The 18878-nt window shown below is 39.4% G+C and overlaps 3 protein-coding genes across 11 annotated transcripts in view; 2 read left to right on the top strand and 1 right to left on the bottom strand.

The window, feature by feature from the left end:
• LOC127569996 (ubiquitin carboxyl-terminal hydrolase 16-like) overlaps positions 1-4959 on the bottom strand; it is a 51726-nt gene extending 46767 nt beyond the window's left edge. For 3 of the 4 annotated variants that reach the window (XM_052015156.1, XM_052015154.1, XM_052015157.1), the window contains exon 1: positions 4864-4959. The gene's annotated coding sequence lies outside the window, so the exon portion shown is untranslated. The remainder of the gene's footprint in view (positions 1-4863) is intronic. The other variant, XM_052015155.1, reaches the window with a different exon arrangement.
• Positions 4749-13783, top strand: rwdd2b (RWD domain containing 2B). Of its 3 annotated transcripts, none has more exons than XM_052015159.1 (5): positions 4749-5138; positions 7285-7508; positions 7617-7684; positions 8983-9345; positions 11576-13783. In XM_052015159.1, exons 1-5 carry the CDS (start codon positions 4967-4969, stop codon positions 11826-11828), a joined length of 1080 nt encoding a protein of 359 aa, XP_051871119.1. In that variant the 5' UTR covers positions 4749-4966; the 3' UTR covers positions 11829-13783. The 3 variants fall into 3 exon arrangements, with proteins under 3 accessions (XP_051871119.1, XP_051871120.1, XP_051871121.1); XM_052015160.1 differs by having other exon boundaries at positions 4992-5101; XM_052015161.1 differs by having other exon boundaries at positions 5026-5162.
• A 1193-nt stretch (positions 13784-14976) lies between these two features.
• ltn1 (listerin E3 ubiquitin protein ligase 1) overlaps positions 14977-18878 on the top strand; it is a 99390-nt gene continuing 95488 nt past the window's right edge. For 2 of the 4 annotated variants that reach the window (XM_052015153.1, XM_052015149.1), the window contains exons 1-2: positions 14978-15156; positions 18085-18288. In XM_052015153.1, coding sequence (XP_051871113.1) covers positions 15115-15156; positions 18085-18288 — 246 coding nt within the window. In that variant the 5' untranslated portion in view covers positions 14978-15114. Of the gene's footprint in view, positions 15157-18084; positions 18289-18878 lie in introns of all 4 variants that reach the window. The other 2 variants (XM_052015152.1, XM_052015150.1) reach the window with 2 other exon arrangements.

Raw genomic sequence — 18878 nt, 5'->3', positions numbered from 1 at the left:
CCTGAAATCAGTGTACCTGGTTGAAAGGTTGAGATTTTTTTTTAGATGTGCAAGATGGGCTCAGATGGAGTAAATAGAAACTGTTCCCATCAGCAGATGATTCAAGGAGTAAATAACTGACCTAGTCATTAATTTGAATAAATTCAGCCACATCAAGCATTACTCTGCTTTGAGCTACAAGGTCAATACTCCAAGATTATTCTGGAGGAAAATTATAACTCAAAACCTTTATACCCTGGACAATGCTTCCTTCAGCTCTCCTAGTGTCTCCTCTTACACATCAAATACCCACTGAAGAACACATGTGGAATCATAGAATGGTCACAGCAGAGAAGGCTGATCAAAGTAATCCTGGCTCTCGTGGTCCCACTCCACTGTAGCACTCCAATTCTCCCTCAAGCACCTGTATAATTTCCTTTCAAAAAGTCTCATTGCTTATGCAGGCAGACAGTTCCCAATCATAAACAATCCCTAAAAATGATTTGCGTCACTTCACTTCAGGCAGTACCTGTGGAAAAGGGAAACAGAGGTAACATTTCAATGAACTTTCATCAGAACCTTGCCCGAAACCTTAACTCTCTCCTTCCCCAGATGATATCTGACTTGGCATTTCCAAAATTTTCTGTTTATTTCACACTTCCAGCAACCACACTACTTTGCTTTTTTGCCCCCCATCAAATTAACAACATATCTTTAGCCATTCATTTTAAATCTGACCCCCTACCCTTTGAGTCATCTGCTAATGGAAACAGTTTCTGTTTACTCCATCTGAGCCCATCTCAGTCAAATCTCAACCTTCTTTCAACCAGGAAGATCAACCCCAACCCACACTCCCCCCCCCCCCACCCCCAACCTAACCTTACAGCTGAAACCCTCAACACTAGAACTATTCTGTTTCCTCTAGGATCTTTGCATCTTTCCTAAAGTGTGATGACTAAAAACTAGACACATAACTACATTTGTGCTCTAATCACAGTTTTATAAAGTATCAACAGTTTTAGCATTATTTATGATTCCCATCTACTATACTAAATAGTCTCTCAACACATTCTGCAACTTTCAAAGGATTACACGCTTGTATCTGGGTCCCTCTGTTCCTGGACACACTTTAGAATTGTGCTCTTTAGTCCATATTCGTCTCTCCTTGTACTTTCTACCAAAGTGCATCACTTCGCAATTATTTACCTACCCCTTTGCCAGCCTACCTTCTTCCTCCTATTGTCTACAACTATCCTCACATTTCTAAAAAAAATTCAATGGAACTAGCAATACCCCCAGGAAACGTTATTGTCTACTATCCCCCAATCTAGGAAACAAGCACTCTCCACCAGCTCTGTCTCCTGCACATGTAAGACTAGAGCAGCCAAGCAGTGGATCCTGCTTCTTTCCGCCCTGGTTTTAACTCCACTCCTGTTCTATTGTTGGGAATTTCCAGTATGAGACAACATAGAATGAAGTGGATTGGTAGGAGAACTGAAATTGACACAAGGTTTTTTTTAAAATGTGCATCAAGAGTGGTTAGAATCTGGAATGCACCAGCAAGCGGAATAGTGGAGGCAGATTGGATCATGGTGTTCAAAATGGAACTGAATAAATACTTCAAAGGAAAAGCTTTGCAGGGCTATGGGCTGAGAGTGTGCAGGAGTGAAACAAACTAGATTGCTTTTGCAGAGTGACAGCACAGATTCAGTGGACTGAATGTCCACCTCAATGCTAAGTTTTGCAGGATTCTGGAAGCCTCCAACATCCTGATTGTTGTCTGACAGCACCACCCCTTCCTCTTTTTCCCATCTTTTTCTGCTACCACTTGCTCCCATGGTTCTCTTCTCTATTCAATTATCCCTTCTGCAGTGTCAGTGGTGTCACCCTTCAGAAGAGATGCTAAACCAAGGACACCCAAAGTTTAACTGACGACAACTCTTGGTCCTCTAAGGAGCACACCCGAAGAAGAGGCTTTGATACTCTATTTCGTACAAGGCCCAAGGCCCAATGCAATAAATCATTCCCAACGGGACAGTGGAGATAACAGAGGGAAGAAATAAATTAGGAGTTTGTGAATGTTGAAGGTAGGATTAGAATAATTGTTAATGGGGAAAAAAAAGTTTGTGACGTTATCACAGGTAGAAAAAGGTTAAAGAATGAACTTAATCATCAAAATTCTTGTAATATTTCAAAGCACTTCATAGCAATGAATAATTTTTGAATAGCATGTATCCAAACATCAGTGATTTTAAAAAAACACACATTTTCAGGGAGACAGTAACTTGGAAAGGGATGAATCAAACTTAAATGTTTAAGTAGTATAAATTTCTAAGAGCTGATAACTACATTACAATGATAGAATGGACAGTTTATTTTAGATGGAGAAGCAAAAGTTTAGAGAAAACTAGTTAGGCACTTCAGAGCAAGGTCACAGAAGGTTTTAAGTTGAAGTTGAGCAACTTTAGTACAATAGATGGGCAGCAAATTGTGATCACCAAAGAAAAGGGTGGCAGATGAGAGCTAAAAAGAATATTGATACAGAACTAATTAAACTTCACTTTCCAACCATAAATCTTCTATCTCCACTGCCCAATCTTTTACCACTACTATCCTTTTCAAAGAGTACTGCTCCCATCCACATATCCCAAGGAAGCAATTGTTTGTTGTTAATGCTGCTTAGAACAAGAGAAAATTAGTCATATACTTAAAAGGAAATTCTGAAAACATTTAAAAACTTCAGGGGAGAGAAAGATTTAAAAATCAGGTCGACAACCAGCTCTGATGAAGAATTATCAACCCAAATTGTTCAGACCACATTATCAGCATCTTAAGTATTTTGCTTCCTTATGTTCACCTGCTTACAGCTGAAACCCTCACCACTAGAACTATTCTGTTTCCTCTAGGATCTTTGCATCTTTCCTAAAGTGTGGTGACTAAAAACTAGACACATAACTACATTTGTGCTCTAATCACAGTTTTATAAAGTATCAACAGTTTTGGCATTATTTATGATTCCCATCTACTATACTACTATCTCAGAAAGTACAATAATCCCTCTCCATAAGGTCTTATAGAACTTTAGAGATGGATTCCCCACGACCTCCCTATCCAAAAATAGCAACATCTGTTTGCCAATGGTAGGTAATTTCAGATAATAAAAGATATTATAATCAGATGGAGAAACCAGTTCATTGTACACCATTTGAACAATGGTCTTGCCCATTGCCTATTCACAATTTGTCAAAAAGTGGGGATCCCCAAACTTCATTTATTAAAATAATCAGTGATTATCAGGTTCAAATGAAATTTCATCCCTTGATTCTGACGACAGACTTAACTTTTCAGGTCAATGACCTGTTTTTCTCCATCAAATGCTGCCTGACCTACTGACCCCAATGAGACTGTGCTCCGCAGTCCTAGATCCCTCATTCAGGAGAATCGTCATCCAAGTATCATGCCTGTCAAACCCTTTGAAGAATTTTTTGTTTCAATAAGATCTCCACTTATTCTTCTAAATGCCAGAGAATGATGTCCTAATCTACTTGCTCTCTCTTCACACGGCAAACCTGTCATCCCTGGAACAAGTCCAGTGAATCTTCACTGCACTCCCCTTTTATGGCAACTACATCCTTTCTCAGACAAGGACATCAAAATTATACACAATGCTCCATGTAATGCCTTGCCATACAATTGCAACAAGACTTCCTTCTCCTGTATTCATATCCCCTCATGGTAAAGGCTAACATGCCATTCCTCCTCTTAATCACATGCTGCATCTGGATACTGGCTTTCAGCAGCTTGTTACCCAATCTCTACTATTTAACAAATACTTTTCTATTAAGTGCTCCAACATGGATAATCTCACAATTTCCCACAATCTTAAAAAAGTCAATCAAGATTTTATTCTCATTAATCCTTGATGAGATGACGCTATCCTTTATCTTCTAAGCATCATACTCCCTCTTCTTTAATACAGGTCACCCCCAGGTAGTAAACATTCTCTTTAAAAAAACTTTTGTTGCAACAGAATTTGTTATTTAACATCTTGCAACAAAGGATGGGGAATACATTTCACTCCTTGTAACGTAACTGGACTCATGTAAACTCAGCACATGCCCCACCACCAACAGGCAACAAGGCCTTATCTTGAGAACAATGGGCAGTTACCATCACATCAAGCAGTAAGCCACCTGGTTGGGAACCACACCAATGCAATGACGTCACTGCACAGGGAGCAATTCCAGCCATCAGGACAGCCAGTTGCCATTCTGACAAATTGATGCAGCAGAACCAATCATCAAATTACGACTCACTGAAATGGATTCACTCTGAAACCAATCAGCAATCACAAGTCTGGATCCTCTCTAAAACCTATCAGTAAGCATGAGCCTGTGAACCAACCACCTCTTCCTCAGCACTAGGTATCAACTGAACACTTTCACACCTCTTGCATAATGAATGTTCACGTAATGAAGATTCCTTAGGAACTGAACCCCTTCGTTAAGGGACCTGCAACATATTCTAACATTTTCCCTAATACTGACGTTAAGATCACTGGTGCTCTGTTTGCTCTCTGATTTCCTATTTTTTTCCATTTTTATTCCAGATTTCCAGCATCTGCGGTTTATTTTCATTACTAATCCCATGTCGTGTATTCAACAATGCTATTGGAATGACATTTTTTAAAAAAACAAACGATTCCGAGACTTGATTAAACCCGAGGCACTGCAGCTGCTGGTTTAATCATGTGCAGTCCGCTGATTCACGTAGCGCTTCAGGGCATCTGACCGTGGCCAGGTCAGGCCCCGCAGCCAGCATCCCACAGCCCGAATACAGTACAACGCATCCCGAGCCGAGGGCAGCGTCCCCACCCCTCCTCACCCGGTCCTTGCGGGGTTGCTGCCCGACTTCAGCGCCGTAGCGGCCGGAGGAGCAGACAAACGATCCCCGGCGACAGCAGCTGCCCTTGCTTTTATCATCACGCATGCGCGGCGAGGCGGGGGCGACGGCGACGGCGGCCGAGAGAAGTCAAGGAGGGGGAATCGCCCGGTGGATTGCTGGAGTGTGGGAGCGGCGGCAGCGAACCGATTGGTATCCGGGCACAGGCGGCGGTCGGCAGGTGCACCTTTTTTTGTGCTCGGCGAAATATTTGTCCGGTAGGAATCATCACTAACTGACCCGTGAGACCATATTTCCTTTACTTAACATTTAACAACCCCCCCCCCATTATTTTAAAATCGGTTTCGAATTTAGTTGAAGCATATAAAGCAACTTTTACATCCTTGAATGAAGACAAACCGTTCTTATTTTGATTTTCCATTTATTTGTGTTCGAAACATTCCGACAAAGTCCCAAACATCTTTGTAAACCATAATTTATACTGTATTCTGAATAGCTAATGCTTTGTTCTTTACTGAAGAAATGTCATATTTTGGAGAGAGAGTGAAGGGCAATGGCCAAAAGCTTAATCACTTATAAAGTACCAAAACAATTCACTGAGTTTTGAACTATAGGGAACAAAAAGGAAAGTGAAATTGAAGCCAAGATTAAATCCATATTTCCTTATGACATAGAAGGAGGCTCTTCCGCCCCATCGACTTTATGGCAGCTCATGGACGCTTGTAATGCAACTAGTAGAAGTTCCAGTGGAGCTGCCACCTCACAACTCCAGTGACCCAAGTTCAATCCTGACTTCCAATGCTCTCTGTGTGGAGTTTGCGCCTGCTGCCTATGACTGTGTGGGTTTCACCTGGGTGTATCGATTTCTTCCTACGTCTCAAAGACGTGTGGGTTGTCTACAATGTTGCTCCTGGTGTGTGAGGGAGTTGATGGAATGTGAGAAGAATAAAAACGGGATTAGTGTACAGTTATACTAATAGGTGCTTGATGGTTATCGAGGACTCAGTGGGGCAAAGGGCATATTTCTGCAACTCTATGAATAATCAGCTATGATCTTATTGAATGGTGGAACGGCTTCAATGATCTAAAATTAAGATATCTTTATTAGTCACATGTACATCGAAACACACAGTGAAATACATCTTTTGCGTAGTGATCTGGGGGCAGCCCGCAAGTGTCACCACGTTTTTGGCGCCAACATAGCACGCCCATAACTTCCTAACCTGTACGTCTTGGAATGTGGGAGGAAACCGGAGCACCCGGAGGAAACCCACGCAGACACGGGGAGAATGTACAAACTCCTTACAGACAGTGGTCGGATTTGAACCTGGGTTGCTGGCACTGTAAAGCGTTACGCTAATCGCTACACTACCGTGCCTGCCCTTGGCCAGTTGTTTACTATGATCTTACAGGTTTATATTACTAATCTTGTAAATTTGTCCACCAGTTAAGATGCTGTTGTTAGAAAATGTTAAACATTATGAAAATAAAATTAGGTAAAATGGTGTACTTTAAAAAAACCGTAGAAAGAACAACAAATTGAGAGCTTTCGCCTTGGATTTTTTTTAGAAAGGTGGAATGACCTCAAGGCATTATAAGAGACCTTTCAAGAACACCCCTCAAAAATTGCCCTACCTTTCATTCACCAAGTCAATGAATTTGTCTTCTTCAATAAATAGGTTCACTCTACCTAATCTATCAAGTCCTTTTAAAATCTAAATTTAAATCATCCCTCAAATTTATAATTGCAGGGGAATATTCAAAAAATGTAATCTTTCAAATCCTGGTGTATTGTACTACCTCCAGATCTGAGCTTCAGTGAAACTCATTGAAATGGTCCAGATGTTTAGATTAAGGTTACATACAATTGAAGTGTCATCTCCCAACCTTTGAACTGCAGCCACTTTAAGAACAACATGGGTTTGTTTGTGTTAGTGTCCTGACTCCTGCACTAGATTTTAAGATGCTACACCTCTTGAGCTCTGTAACTTTATATGTCAATGGGTCTGAATCGAAAGGAGTAGTAACAGCTGGAGAAACTTTAGGACTGGGGAAGCCAGATATAGGATTAGAAATTATATTCCATTTGAATGTAATAAACTGGTTATTTTAATAAATGAAGCTCAGGAGCTTCAAAGTTTTGATAAATTACTAGTAGGTAATTGGTGGGAGTATATGGCAAGTAAAAAGCATGCAAAAGAACTTTTTAATTATAATACCTAATTTATTGTAATTCTGCCAGCACTTATGTGCATTCACATTGGGAGTAAGTCAACTCAAAGCTTATTCCATAGGAGAGTGCCTTAGATTTTGCTAGAGAATTTCCACAAAGATTTTTTTTTTAAATTACTGCAATTACATAATTAATTTTTGACATGCAACATATTGACTTCTTATGTGCAGCTTTTATATCCTGTGAAGACACTCCTCTCAAAATGTCCAGTCCTGCTAATGCTGAGGCACAGATGTCTGAACTGGAACTTCTTTTCAGCATGTTTCCCAATGAGATTACAGTGGATGATCAGTTGGCTTTAGCTGATCTCAGAGACTATATACAAGGAAAGATGCAGAGCTCACCAACCTCAAGACTACAATACACTGTACACCTTCATCTGGATCCTCCTAATGTAAGTATTGTATTAGAAATGTTTATGTAACAAGGATTGTTTCTGATAATTTTGAATTACTGTACATAAAACATTTTTCCTCCAATGAATTACTTCTTTTGTTTTCAGGTATTGTGTGCATTACCTTGTGCCTTTCCCCCAAATTATCCAGCTGTACTACCAGAAATTTCAATAAGGTACAGTACAGTCAGTTATGCCAGAGCTACTTTGTTGTTAAATATAATGGGGGAAGATCAATGATTTGTTTCTTTATTCCACCCTTTCTTCTTCAGTGTTCTTTTTTAACTCTCTATATTTTGGTCAAATAGAAGATTCTGTTTTAATGGTTGCTGCTATCATTGCAATGTAAGCTCAGCTGGTGGTTCTTTGTGAATAAGAAAAAAAATACTTACTCTCCATATCCTGCTCCCTTTTGAGGGGAGGTGCATGACCTCTGGTGTCTTCAACTAAGGGCACAGTTGAAATCATGATCCCTGAGAATGATCAGTAAAGGATACAAATCCATGGCTCTACACATTGTGTAGATATTTATTGTATCAAGGACTGCTAATTAGATTGTAATTGCAGCATCATTTTGATTGTTCCACCACGCTGCAATCTAGCTTATTTTTTCCTCCTCTTTCCCTTAATTATTAAAAATATAAATTTACAGATATGCAGGCTGATATGTTTACTGGAAAATTCCAGTATAATGTGAATGTGTAAACTGTTTTGTAAAGCATTAACTATTTTATGCTCTATGATTTAGTGAAGAAGTTGAAATCAGAGGAGGGTGAGGGATAATAAATTTCAAATGATTTGCATGGCACATGTAATGGACATAGATGTTGTCACTGTCCAAATGGCAAAGTTTTGATGCTTAACTATCCCTTCCTTAAAGGGTTGACCTTGGTAGGAGAGTGGAATTCAGGACGTTTGTTGTATGAACACTATATGTAGGTAATGAACCCCTCTTTGAGGATGCTTCACTGGGACCACTGATATAAAAATGCTGATTGCTGCCTGTGCAAGAATTTCTATCTGGCATTTTGATTGCTGTAGAGAAATTACACTAACTCTGCATTTGCAGACTTTCATTGTACAGGTTAAATTGGTGCTTTTGTTACCAGAGAACCACAATTGGGAAGGTTTTTAAAAGAACTGATTCCTCTGAAATAAAAAAACAAATGCTGAAAAATCGTACCAGATCTCACAACAAAGAACAGGATTTTAGGAGTTGTTCCAATCATAAACTTTGTTAAGGAGTCAACATTCAAATGTTTATTTCCTTTTCCAACCATTGATAAATGCACTACCTTAGCAGATGCTTCACCAACATGAGAAAAGCTCTGCAATGCAAAACATGAATAAAAAGGCTATTTTCTTTCCTTAACAGCTGAATTGAGAGAATATATATTCAGCTAATTTTTCTATATCTTGAAGTGCTTTAAATGTGATAACTTCAATATAAAGTAACTGACATTCTATTTTCCAGGTCAGATGCGTTATACAGATCACAGCAGATGCAATTAAATATGGACCTACATGAATATCTGAGAAAGAGCTGTTGTGGTGAGATATGTGTATTGAATGCAATCGAGTGGATCAAAGATCATGCTGCCACTTACATGAACAAAGAAAGTATTCCAGCTGAAAGGAGGGAACTTACTAACAGAACCAAAGATGCAATTTGTACCAGACTGTGGATCTATAGCCACCACATCTACAACAAAGAGAAGAGGAAACACATTCTGGAGTGGGCAAAAGAGCTTTCACTGACTGGGTTCAGTATGCCTGGCAAGCCTGGAGTGATTTGTGTAGAAGGAGCACACAGTGCATGTGAAGAATACTGGGCAAGGTTTGATTTTAGTACACATTGTTTCTTCAGAATAAATCAAAAGGTTCATCAGAGCACAGGATAACATATATATTCTTCATAATAGTTTGAGGGAGCAGAGAAGTCATTATTAAAATAGCATTAGGGATTAGCATTTCCTTAACTCTTCTCTCTTTCAGCAGTTAAATACTGCTACTTAGATTCATTATAATTTTCAGTTGGACTCTACTACGACACTTTTGTTTTTTATTGTATGTACATAGAATACATATCATTGGTGTCTTGCAGCACTGTTTCCAATTAAAAAGTAAAAGTCTTTAGAGCTCTAGGTACATTTTACTGTTTCCTCAACTCCTCCACACGTTTCAGTTTATGTTTACTCCAGACCTTGAGCTTCAGCACTTTCTCTCACTGAGCTTGGGAATGGGAAGCCTTCAACAAAACACACAATTCATACGCTCAAATCTATGCTCATATACTTGAGGTCAATGCTATAATTAGCTGTACAATATGGCATCACTATCCTTCCATTAAACAACTAGTAGATGTAGTGGACAGCACAGAAAAATAATTCTCTCGACTGCTTTTCTCTCCACCATTCCAAACCAATGTTCCTTATCACTCTTCTCCCACCCACAGGAATGGGCTGATCAAAATGGTTAAGTTGCAGCATTACGGAGCAAGGACAAATGTCTTTAATACTGATGTCAAAAAAAAGTTTTTCCACTGTATCTCAGTACATGTGACAATAATAAACCAATACCAATAACATGACAAAATATTAGTAAAGTGCATAGGTGTAAATTATAAATCAAATTATAGGAACTTCAATAATTCTAATATGGACTGAGCCAGCAATAGTATTCAAGACCACGGGGGAGGAATTCTTGAAATTTGTGCATGAGAATCTTCTTGACAAGTACATTTCCAGTTTCCTGAGTTAGAAAGCAGCAGTTAGGTTGAGTTTTGGGGTATGAAAAAACCATTTGACTGAAGGAGGGACAATTTCAGTGAGTTAAGGAATCTGATGCAGGTGGGCTAGAATCCGTTATTTAGATAAAACACCAATCTGAATTAGGTTTATTATCACTGACGTATGTCGTGAAATTTGTTGTTTTGCAGCAGCAGTACAGTGCAAGACAAAGACAAAAAAATTACTACAAGTTACAAAAAGAAATAAATAGTGCAAAAGAGGAATAACAAGGTAGTGTTCATGGACCATTCAGAAATCTGGTGGCGGAAGGGAAGAAGCTGTTCCTAAAATGTTGAGTGTGGGTCTTCAGGCTCCTGTACCTCCTCCCTGACAGTAGTAACGTGAAGAGGGCATGTCCTGGGTGGTGAGGGTCCTTAAAGATGATTTTAAAACAGTGACGACTAGTTCTGGATTCTACCACAAGAGGAAATACTATTTCCACATACTGTACACCTTCCAACATCCTATGCTTCAATCAAGTCACCTCTCATTATACCAAACTCCACTCCAATCTTTCTTCATAAAAGAACCCACCCATTCTATGTATTAATCTAGTAAACCTTCTTTGAACCACATCCAACACTTTCACACCCTTCCTTAAATAAGGAGACCAATAGTGTACACAGTAGTTCAGATGTGGTTTCACCAATGCCCTATACAAGTGAATCATGTCCTCACACTTTTGTATTCATTTCCCCTAGCAATAAACAATGACTCTGTTCTCTATCCTAATAACCTGCAGTATCTGCATACCAGCCTTCTGCAAATCATGCACTAGGATTCACAGTATGTAGTATAATATTGGTTTAAGCATTTATGGCTATGATAATTAAAGACATTAATTCAGGTTAAAATAAAATGACACCTAGAAAATTAAAGGTTAATAGATGAAATCATGGATTTGTTAGAGGCAAATTGTGTTTGACTAACTTTTGAGTTTTCAGATGAAACACCAGAGAGGGTTTATAAAGATACTGCAATTGAAGTTGTATATGAAATTTAAAAGGCGTGGTATCAGTGATTAATCTTTGGAACTTTGGGCAGGGCACGGAAGGAGAATTTGTGTACTTTGGGCAGGAGGTGAGTAGAGGGTGCATAGCATCTGGGTTGAACTTTGATGCTTACTCAAATTAGTTCCCTACCTTAGCTTTAGATACTAGCTAAGGCAGGGAACTACATTGAATGATTATCATAGCCACAAATACTTATTACATTATTCTACCAGCATACCACACCACCTGTTCAGTATCTGCTAATATACTTGCATCTCCATTACAGAGTAAAACGGTTGACCTGGAAGAGGATTCTACTCCGCCACAGAGAGGACACGACCATGGATATTACAAATGTCGATATGACTTCTGCAATACAAATGTTTCGGAAGTTCACAAATTTTGAAGAAAAGATATTTGATGCACGTGGAAACAGGGGAAATCATATGGATCTTGGGCAGCTGTACCAATTCTTAAATGAAAGAGACTGTGGAGACATTTTTCAATTGTACTTTGGTGTAGAAGGAAAAACTTCCTAAATCAATTGTGGATATATGTTGTTTACATGTATGAGGAGGAAGAAAAAAAGACTTGTTTAAATGTGCCACATTATTCTCTGATGGTCATAAATTTACAAACTGATTGCGTTTCTGGAAAATGTTTCGGTAGGTGTTAATTCATAAATTGAAAAGGCTGGGCAAAGTGCATTATGGGAATCTTGGTACACTATTTCTGTGCAAGGAGACCAACATGCTATTCATTATAGTGAATGATAGTTTGGTAAATTGAGACAGGCAATCTAAAAAGTCCATGGAGTTATGGTGAAAATTCATATATTGAAATTTTGTAAGTCTTACCTGTATTACAATCCAACGTGCAACCAGATACACAAGTTAGAATTCTAATTAATTTTTAAAAACTATTCAATTGATAGCTAAGTGAATTTAATTCTTCAAAATGGAATATTAAAGTACTCCCGCCAACTTTATGTTCCTTTTATTAGTTTTGAATAAATTTATCAATCTTTTTGTGGTAACCTTAGGACTCTTTTGATCAGGAATTTCCAGTAATTGATATATTTAAAGAGCAAGCTAAGTTAAATCCATGCCTTCATAATGATTGTATTTATAATTAATATGGGTGAGAACAGAGTGGAAACCATAATCCAGGGTACTAAATGCCTCAAATGAGGACGGTAGAATTTTCTTTATGGATGTTGGACAATTATTATTAGTTTTGTTTATTAAAAATCTGAGTGAAGAAATTTCTCCTCATTTCGAACCTCTATGGCCTACTTCTTATTCTGGGCCTGTGACCCTAGTTCTGGATTTATCAACCAGGGGAAGCATCCTTCCTGGATTTAGCCTGTCAAGTCCTGCAAGAATTTTGCAAGTTTCAATGAGGTCTTCTTTCATTCTTCAGAACTTTATACTCTAATGGCTTACTCTACGTAATCTCTCCTCTTGTAATAAAAGCTAGCATACTATTTGCTTTCCTAATTTCTTGGTACATCAACATGTTGGCTTTCAATGATGTGTACATGGACGTCAAGATCTCTTGGAATATCAACACAACCCAATGTCTCACCATTTAAAAAGCCTTCTTTTCTGTTTTGTGCACCAACCTTGATAACTTCACAATTTCCACATTATATTCCATTTGTCATGTTCTTGCCCCATCATTCTTTGTGATTATATCCCCTTGAAGCCACTTTACACCCACCTCCTTACTCATAATCCCACCTAGCTTTGTATCATCAGCAAACTTGGAAATATGACATTTGGTCCCCACAGCCAAATCAGTGATTGTGAATGGAAGGGCCCAAGTACCGATACCTCAGTCACATCCTACCAACTGAGAAAGATCCACCTATTCCCTCTTTTTGCTGGTTGTGTGATAACCAATTCTCAATCCATATTAGTAAATTACTCCTAACTCCACGTGCTGTAACCTTGTTGATCAATGTCCTGTGTGGGACCTTAATGAAAGCTTTCTGAAAATCTAAACACATCACATCCATTGTTTTCTCCTTTTCTATCCAAATAGTCACATGTTAAAGTGCTCTAGTACATTACTCAATACATGATTTTCCTTTCATAAATAAATGCTGACTCTGCTCAATGTTATTATTCTTCTCAAGATGCTCTGTTATTTAAATATAGTCTACAACACCATCCCCACCACTAATGTTCAACTAAGAGATCAGTATTTCCCACCCTTCTTAAATAATGGGGGTCACATTTGCTACCCTTCAATCCACAGGAACAATTCTGGAAACTATAAAATTTTGGAAGATGATATCCAGAGCTTTCTCTCTCTCCATAGCCATTCAACCACTGCTTTCAGTTTTGATGCCCTTGACCCCATTCAAACATTTATTATCTCTATCTCCCAACCATTTCCCCACACATTGTTCCTTCACTCTCTTAAATCCAAAAGATTGACCATATCTTGCACACCAGATTCATCACAGATATGAAATTAAATGTTTATTTCCCAATGTCAAATGAAAGATGAAAAAGATAACCCTGGCTACTTTTTAAACACTGCTCACCATAATCCCTCCACTCACCATTAACCTCAGCTCTTGTAGGCCTCTCCTGTGTGAAATCAACCACAAAAACACTCATCAGCTCTGTTCATTATCTTTGTTGGTCTCCCAATGCTTAAAATACAATATTCTCATCCTTGTGTTCAAAGCCTTTCAGAGTTTGGATAACTTTGATTCAGGACTGTAGTCATCATAGATTGAACATCTTCCCATTAGTTCTGAAGTTTAGCATCACCCCGCTAGAGGTGAGGTGCAACAATGCAGTGAGAAAGATTGAAAGAATGTTGGAGCAATGGTGTAACATTGTTTGAGACGAATCTTCACTGAGAATAGTTCAGTTGTTGGATCTAATAGTTGATATCAAAGCTTGTGCGCTGTTGTGGAGTAAATGCAAGATGAAGTCAGGTTTCTTTGGGCATTCCCACTTCTGAGATCCTAGTTACACTCAGTCAGCTACGTTGGGCAGACCATGTCATTCACTTGCCCAACACCAGACTCCGGAAACAGGCGTTCTATTCCGTGCTCTGTCAAGGGAACAGATCACCTGGAAAACAAGAAAAAGATTTAAGGATATGCTCCAAGAATACTTGAGAAAATACAGCATTTCCACTGAGTCCTGGGAAATCTCTCTCCTATGACCGCTGAAAGTGGATAAGGTCCATTCGGAGTGGCATTGAGATCCTCAAGGCCACGCATCAGGAGCACACAGAGGTCCCCTGTAAGTGGTGGAAGGAACGAGTCATCTCCCAAACTACCCGTCCGTCCCCTCAGCGGTTCCCACATCGGCCTCATTATCCACATATGAGTGGAATTAAGTTATTCTCAATCTCCTGAGAATGCCTAAAAAGAAGTTTCTATGAACTGAATTAGGTCGGTTTTCAACATTAAAGTGGAGCACGAATGCAATATATTACTGGCTTTATTATATTCGTGAACAAGTGAATTCCAGCAACAATTACTTGACCAAATTCGCATTTCAGTTTGGTGAAAAAGTTGAAGCAACAATTCGCAACGTTAAAAAAAATTGGTACCATTTCAGCAGCAGTCCGCACTTCAAATATATCCGGACCCATTACGCCCGGAGTAAACAGAAAACGGTGGACGGCGGATCTCCCTCTTGAAGTCGTTGTTTCCGGACGGTCGCTTGTGGAGAACGGCAATGAGCAGGCCGGCCGGCGCAGGCGCAGCGAGTGAGAGGTGTGGAGTGTCGTGGCCGTTTGAAAGTAACGAAAGTTCCGCGAGGCGGCGGCGGCCCGGGGCCGGGGGCGCGCGCGATGGGCGGGAAAAACAAACAGCGAACCAAAGGCAACGTGCGGGTAAGGCACCGGCTTCGGCCACGGCGGCCGCTGCTACACGGCGAGACCAGCGCTGGCAAAGGCCCTTCGGCCCGTGCAGCCGTGTTAGCCTGTGTTCGATTGTATATCTCAGTAGTGCCGGCCTTCTCTGCCGTTTCCCCTTTCCAGAGCCGCACACAGGAGAGTGGATTGACAGTTCCGGCATTCAGACCCGATGACGGTGAAGGGCTGTCAATGTATTTCTATGTCAGCGTGACGTGCAGTTTGGAGGGGAGCCTTCGGGTGGTGATATTCCCATGTGCCTGCTGCCCTTCTTGATGGTAGAGGTTGCGCGTTTGGGAGATGTTTCTGGAGATGGCTGGGAGATTAACTGTAGTGCACTTTGTAGATATAACACACTGCAGCTGCTGTAAACTGGTGAAGGGAATGAATATTGAAGGTAATTAATGGAATGTCAATCAAACAGGAGTCTTGTCCTGAATGGCGTCAAGCTTCCTGATTAATTACTCATCCAGGCAAGTATTTCATTGCCCTCCTGACTTGTGATTCATAGATAGTAGAATATTAGGGTATCATGATGTGAAACACTTTCTGCAGGATACCCAGCCTTGATCTGCTCTGTAGCCATAGTGTTTACATGAATGGCACAGCTTAGTTTTTGGTCAGTAGTGACCCCAAGGACATTGATGGTGGGCGACTTGGCAATGGTAGTGATATTGAATGGCAAGAATAATTCATTAGATTCTCTCTTGTTTGAAGTATTTGTTGTCTGGCACTTTTGGGGTGGGAATGCTAATTGCCCCTTGTCAGCTCATGTCTGAGTGCTGGGTGGTACTACAAATAGCCTGAGTAGTTGCAAACTGCTGGGAACCAAAATGGTTCAAGAAACCTTGTCAGAGAGGTGTATGGCTTTGCAATTTGTCTATTGCCAATTATAAAAAAAACAATGTTTTTGGATCAATAATATGATTCTCTATAAATGATTCCCACCATGAATTGCCTGCTGCAAGGCTGTTGCCACAACAATTTGACTGTCTATAACGCTAAGAACTTGCATTTTACATTATGCTTTCAATACAGCAAAGGTGTTCTGAGGCATATGACAGGTTCACTTTCAAGCAAAAATTGATTTAGGACCACATGGAGATATTAAGGTTAATGACCAAAAGCTTGATCAGAGGTATATTTAAAGAATATCTTAATGGAGAAATTAGGTGGAGAGTTGGAGGAGTTTAGAGAGGAAACTTCAGTGAGGATCTGGTCAACTTGACAACTGAAGGCATCCCTCTCAATGGTGAATATATTAAATATAGAGAACAGCAAGAGGCTAGATTTAGAAGGGCATTGGTATATCAAAAGGATTGTAGGACTGGAAGTGGAGAGGTGAGACCATCAAGGGACTTGAAAACAACAATCTGATTTTTTAAAACTTGCGCATTAAATAATACCAGATCTAAAATGGCCTGCTCCTCATTGGTTCTTCAACATGTTGAACTAACAAACTATCTCTTATACACCCCACAATTTCATCCTCCACTACATTACCACTGCTGTTGGGGGCCTTTGTATAACTCCAACCAATACTCCTTGCTGTTTCTTAGCTCCATGCAAACTTGCTCTGCTTCTCCATATTCTGAGGTAATTTCTTTCTTTCTCTCTTGCTTTTATCCAATTTTTATAATCTGAACAGCCGTTATGGGTTGTAAAAGTTTGGGAATTAACTATTCTGGAATACTTTAAACTTTTGGGAGAGGTGGGGTAGTGCTGATTGTGTGCATTATTTCCATTTATGCCATTAATTCACCCATGTGCATTCAGATAAAGAACCTTCAAATTTTATCTCTACCACCTTTACCTGTTTCTGATTCTGATTAGCAGTATACACTTATGTTTCAATGCATTGTGCCTTCCTAATGTCTAGCTATCAACATTGATTTTCCTACCCTCACCTTATTCTTTCTCTCCAACATTCTAAATCCCTCTCACCAGAATCTCTCTCCTCCACTGTCTATCCACTCACAATTCAGCTTAAGATCTTGCCTACAACAGTATTTGTGTGCAGACTCAAGTGAGTTAATCAGATGATATGCACTATCTCCTTTGGAAACCTTTTCACTTTGCAAAGTTGACAAGGTTGCCATGTGTCAAAGCTTTAAAGTTTTTCAGTGCTTATAAATGTTCCTGAAATTTAGAAGTTTTTATAAACTGTTAAAGATGGAATATTTAAAAATATTTTAAAACTTATTAATTCAAAATATACAGTACTTGAAATCATTTAAAAACTTTTGCAAATAATTAAACCAAGCACAAATACTTTTCAAATTAGAAGTACCTTCCTCTAATTATTACCTTTCCTTTCTTGTAGCTATACAATTAACATTCAAATGAATTGGGTCACAAATCCGCAGCAAAAATGGTGGGGAATTCTAGTAAGCATCTGCCACACCCGTAGACTTGATGTTGAGTTCAGTGATGGATTGCAACTGGGAAATTGCGGGTGGGACATTTGAATTACTGGACATATGGGCCTACATTTTTCACAGTCATGTAATGTGTATTAGATACTTTGATCAGAGTTATTTTGTTGCTGTGGTGATGGTGGAAACTTGACTGAATTTGTATGAGGATTTTCTGGTCTGGTGGGTACAAATTGCTAGACATGGCAATATCCTTTATAGTTTTTCCCTCGGATGCTTTAGTTGCTATTTTAGCACAGCACAATTAAGGCAGTGCTTGAAGCTGGACTTGATTTACTCCACCACTAGATTTAATGCCAGCTCCTTTTTGTTTCACTTCTTTGTAAGTGAACACTGTATAAGTGCCAAATATCATACAGCATTTGTAAACATTCGCCGGCAGGTTGCATGAGCAAGTCAAACGTTGCTTTGGAATACTTTGGCTCTTAAGAAAATCTACATAAGACCAATTCAGTTTGCTTTGATTTTACAGCCATCGAGCAGTGGTAAAGCAGCTGAGCTGCTAGCCAAAGACAAAGGAACAGTTCCCGGCTTTATTGGGTTTGGAGCCACCCAGAATGAATTGGCTTATGTTCCTGCAGTCCAAGGCTTTGAAGAAGTGGATAGTTTGGTGGATGCTGACTTCCGAATGGTCCTGCGCAAAATGTCGAAGAGGGATGCAACCACAAAATTAAAAGTATGTTTTATTGTTGCATTTTGCTTATTTTCTGTAGCAGTCATTGCCTGTGCATCACGTTATAAGCTCACTCAATGAAGTTATTTTTCCAGTCATGTTTAAGTCTTATGAGGGAAGAGATGTGGTTACTATTTCTAGCTTTGTTTGTACAGCTCATTTTTATTAGAGTGAAGAACAATTCAGCTAGGATGGATGCATATTTTTCAGTTTGCTTAAAATTTAGATTGCAGTACAATTGCTAGAGGCTTAAAAATGGATTGTTTGGCAAATAAAAGTACCAAAATATGTACCAAATTCTGTTGCAGACTGAAAGAATTTATGCAATGGTTAAAGTAAACAGTCTTGGCTCTCAAGATCTTTTTTGGCTTGGTCTGGTTACAATGCATGGGATTTCAAGGTCTGAAAAATATGGAGACACAAGAGACTGCAGATGCTGAATTCTGGAGGGAAAAAACAAACTACTGGAGAAACTCAGTGAGTCAGGCAGTAGATGTCCTAATGCAGGGCCTCATCCCAAAATGTAGACCATCTCTCTGCCTCCACATTTGCAGTCTGACCTGCTTGAGTTTCTTCAGCAGTTTGTTTTTTTT

Source organism: Pristis pectinata, chromosome 4, assembly GCF_009764475.1.
Source record: "Pristis pectinata isolate sPriPec2 chromosome 4, sPriPec2.1.pri, whole genome shotgun sequence".
In the NCBI taxonomy this organism is placed as follows: Eukaryota; Metazoa; Chordata; class Chondrichthyes; order Rhinopristiformes; family Pristidae; genus Pristis; species Pristis pectinata.
This window is presented reverse-complemented; position numbering and strand designations above follow the sequence as displayed.

Excerpts from the sequence above, each read along its gene's own strand:
- rwdd2b (XM_052015159.1), top strand. The coding sequence starts at position 4,967 with ATGCGCGGCGAGGCGGGGGCGACGGCGACGGCGGCCGAGAGAAGTCAA. Across the intron at positions 5,139-7,284 it reads CTCGGCGAAATATTTGTCCG|CTTTTATATCCTGTGAAGAC; the intron begins GTAGGAATCATC and ends TCTTATGTGCAG. Across the intron at positions 7,509-7,616 it reads TTCATCTGGATCCTCCTAAT|GTATTGTGTGCATTACCTTG; the intron begins GTAAGTATTGTA and ends TTTTGTTTTCAG.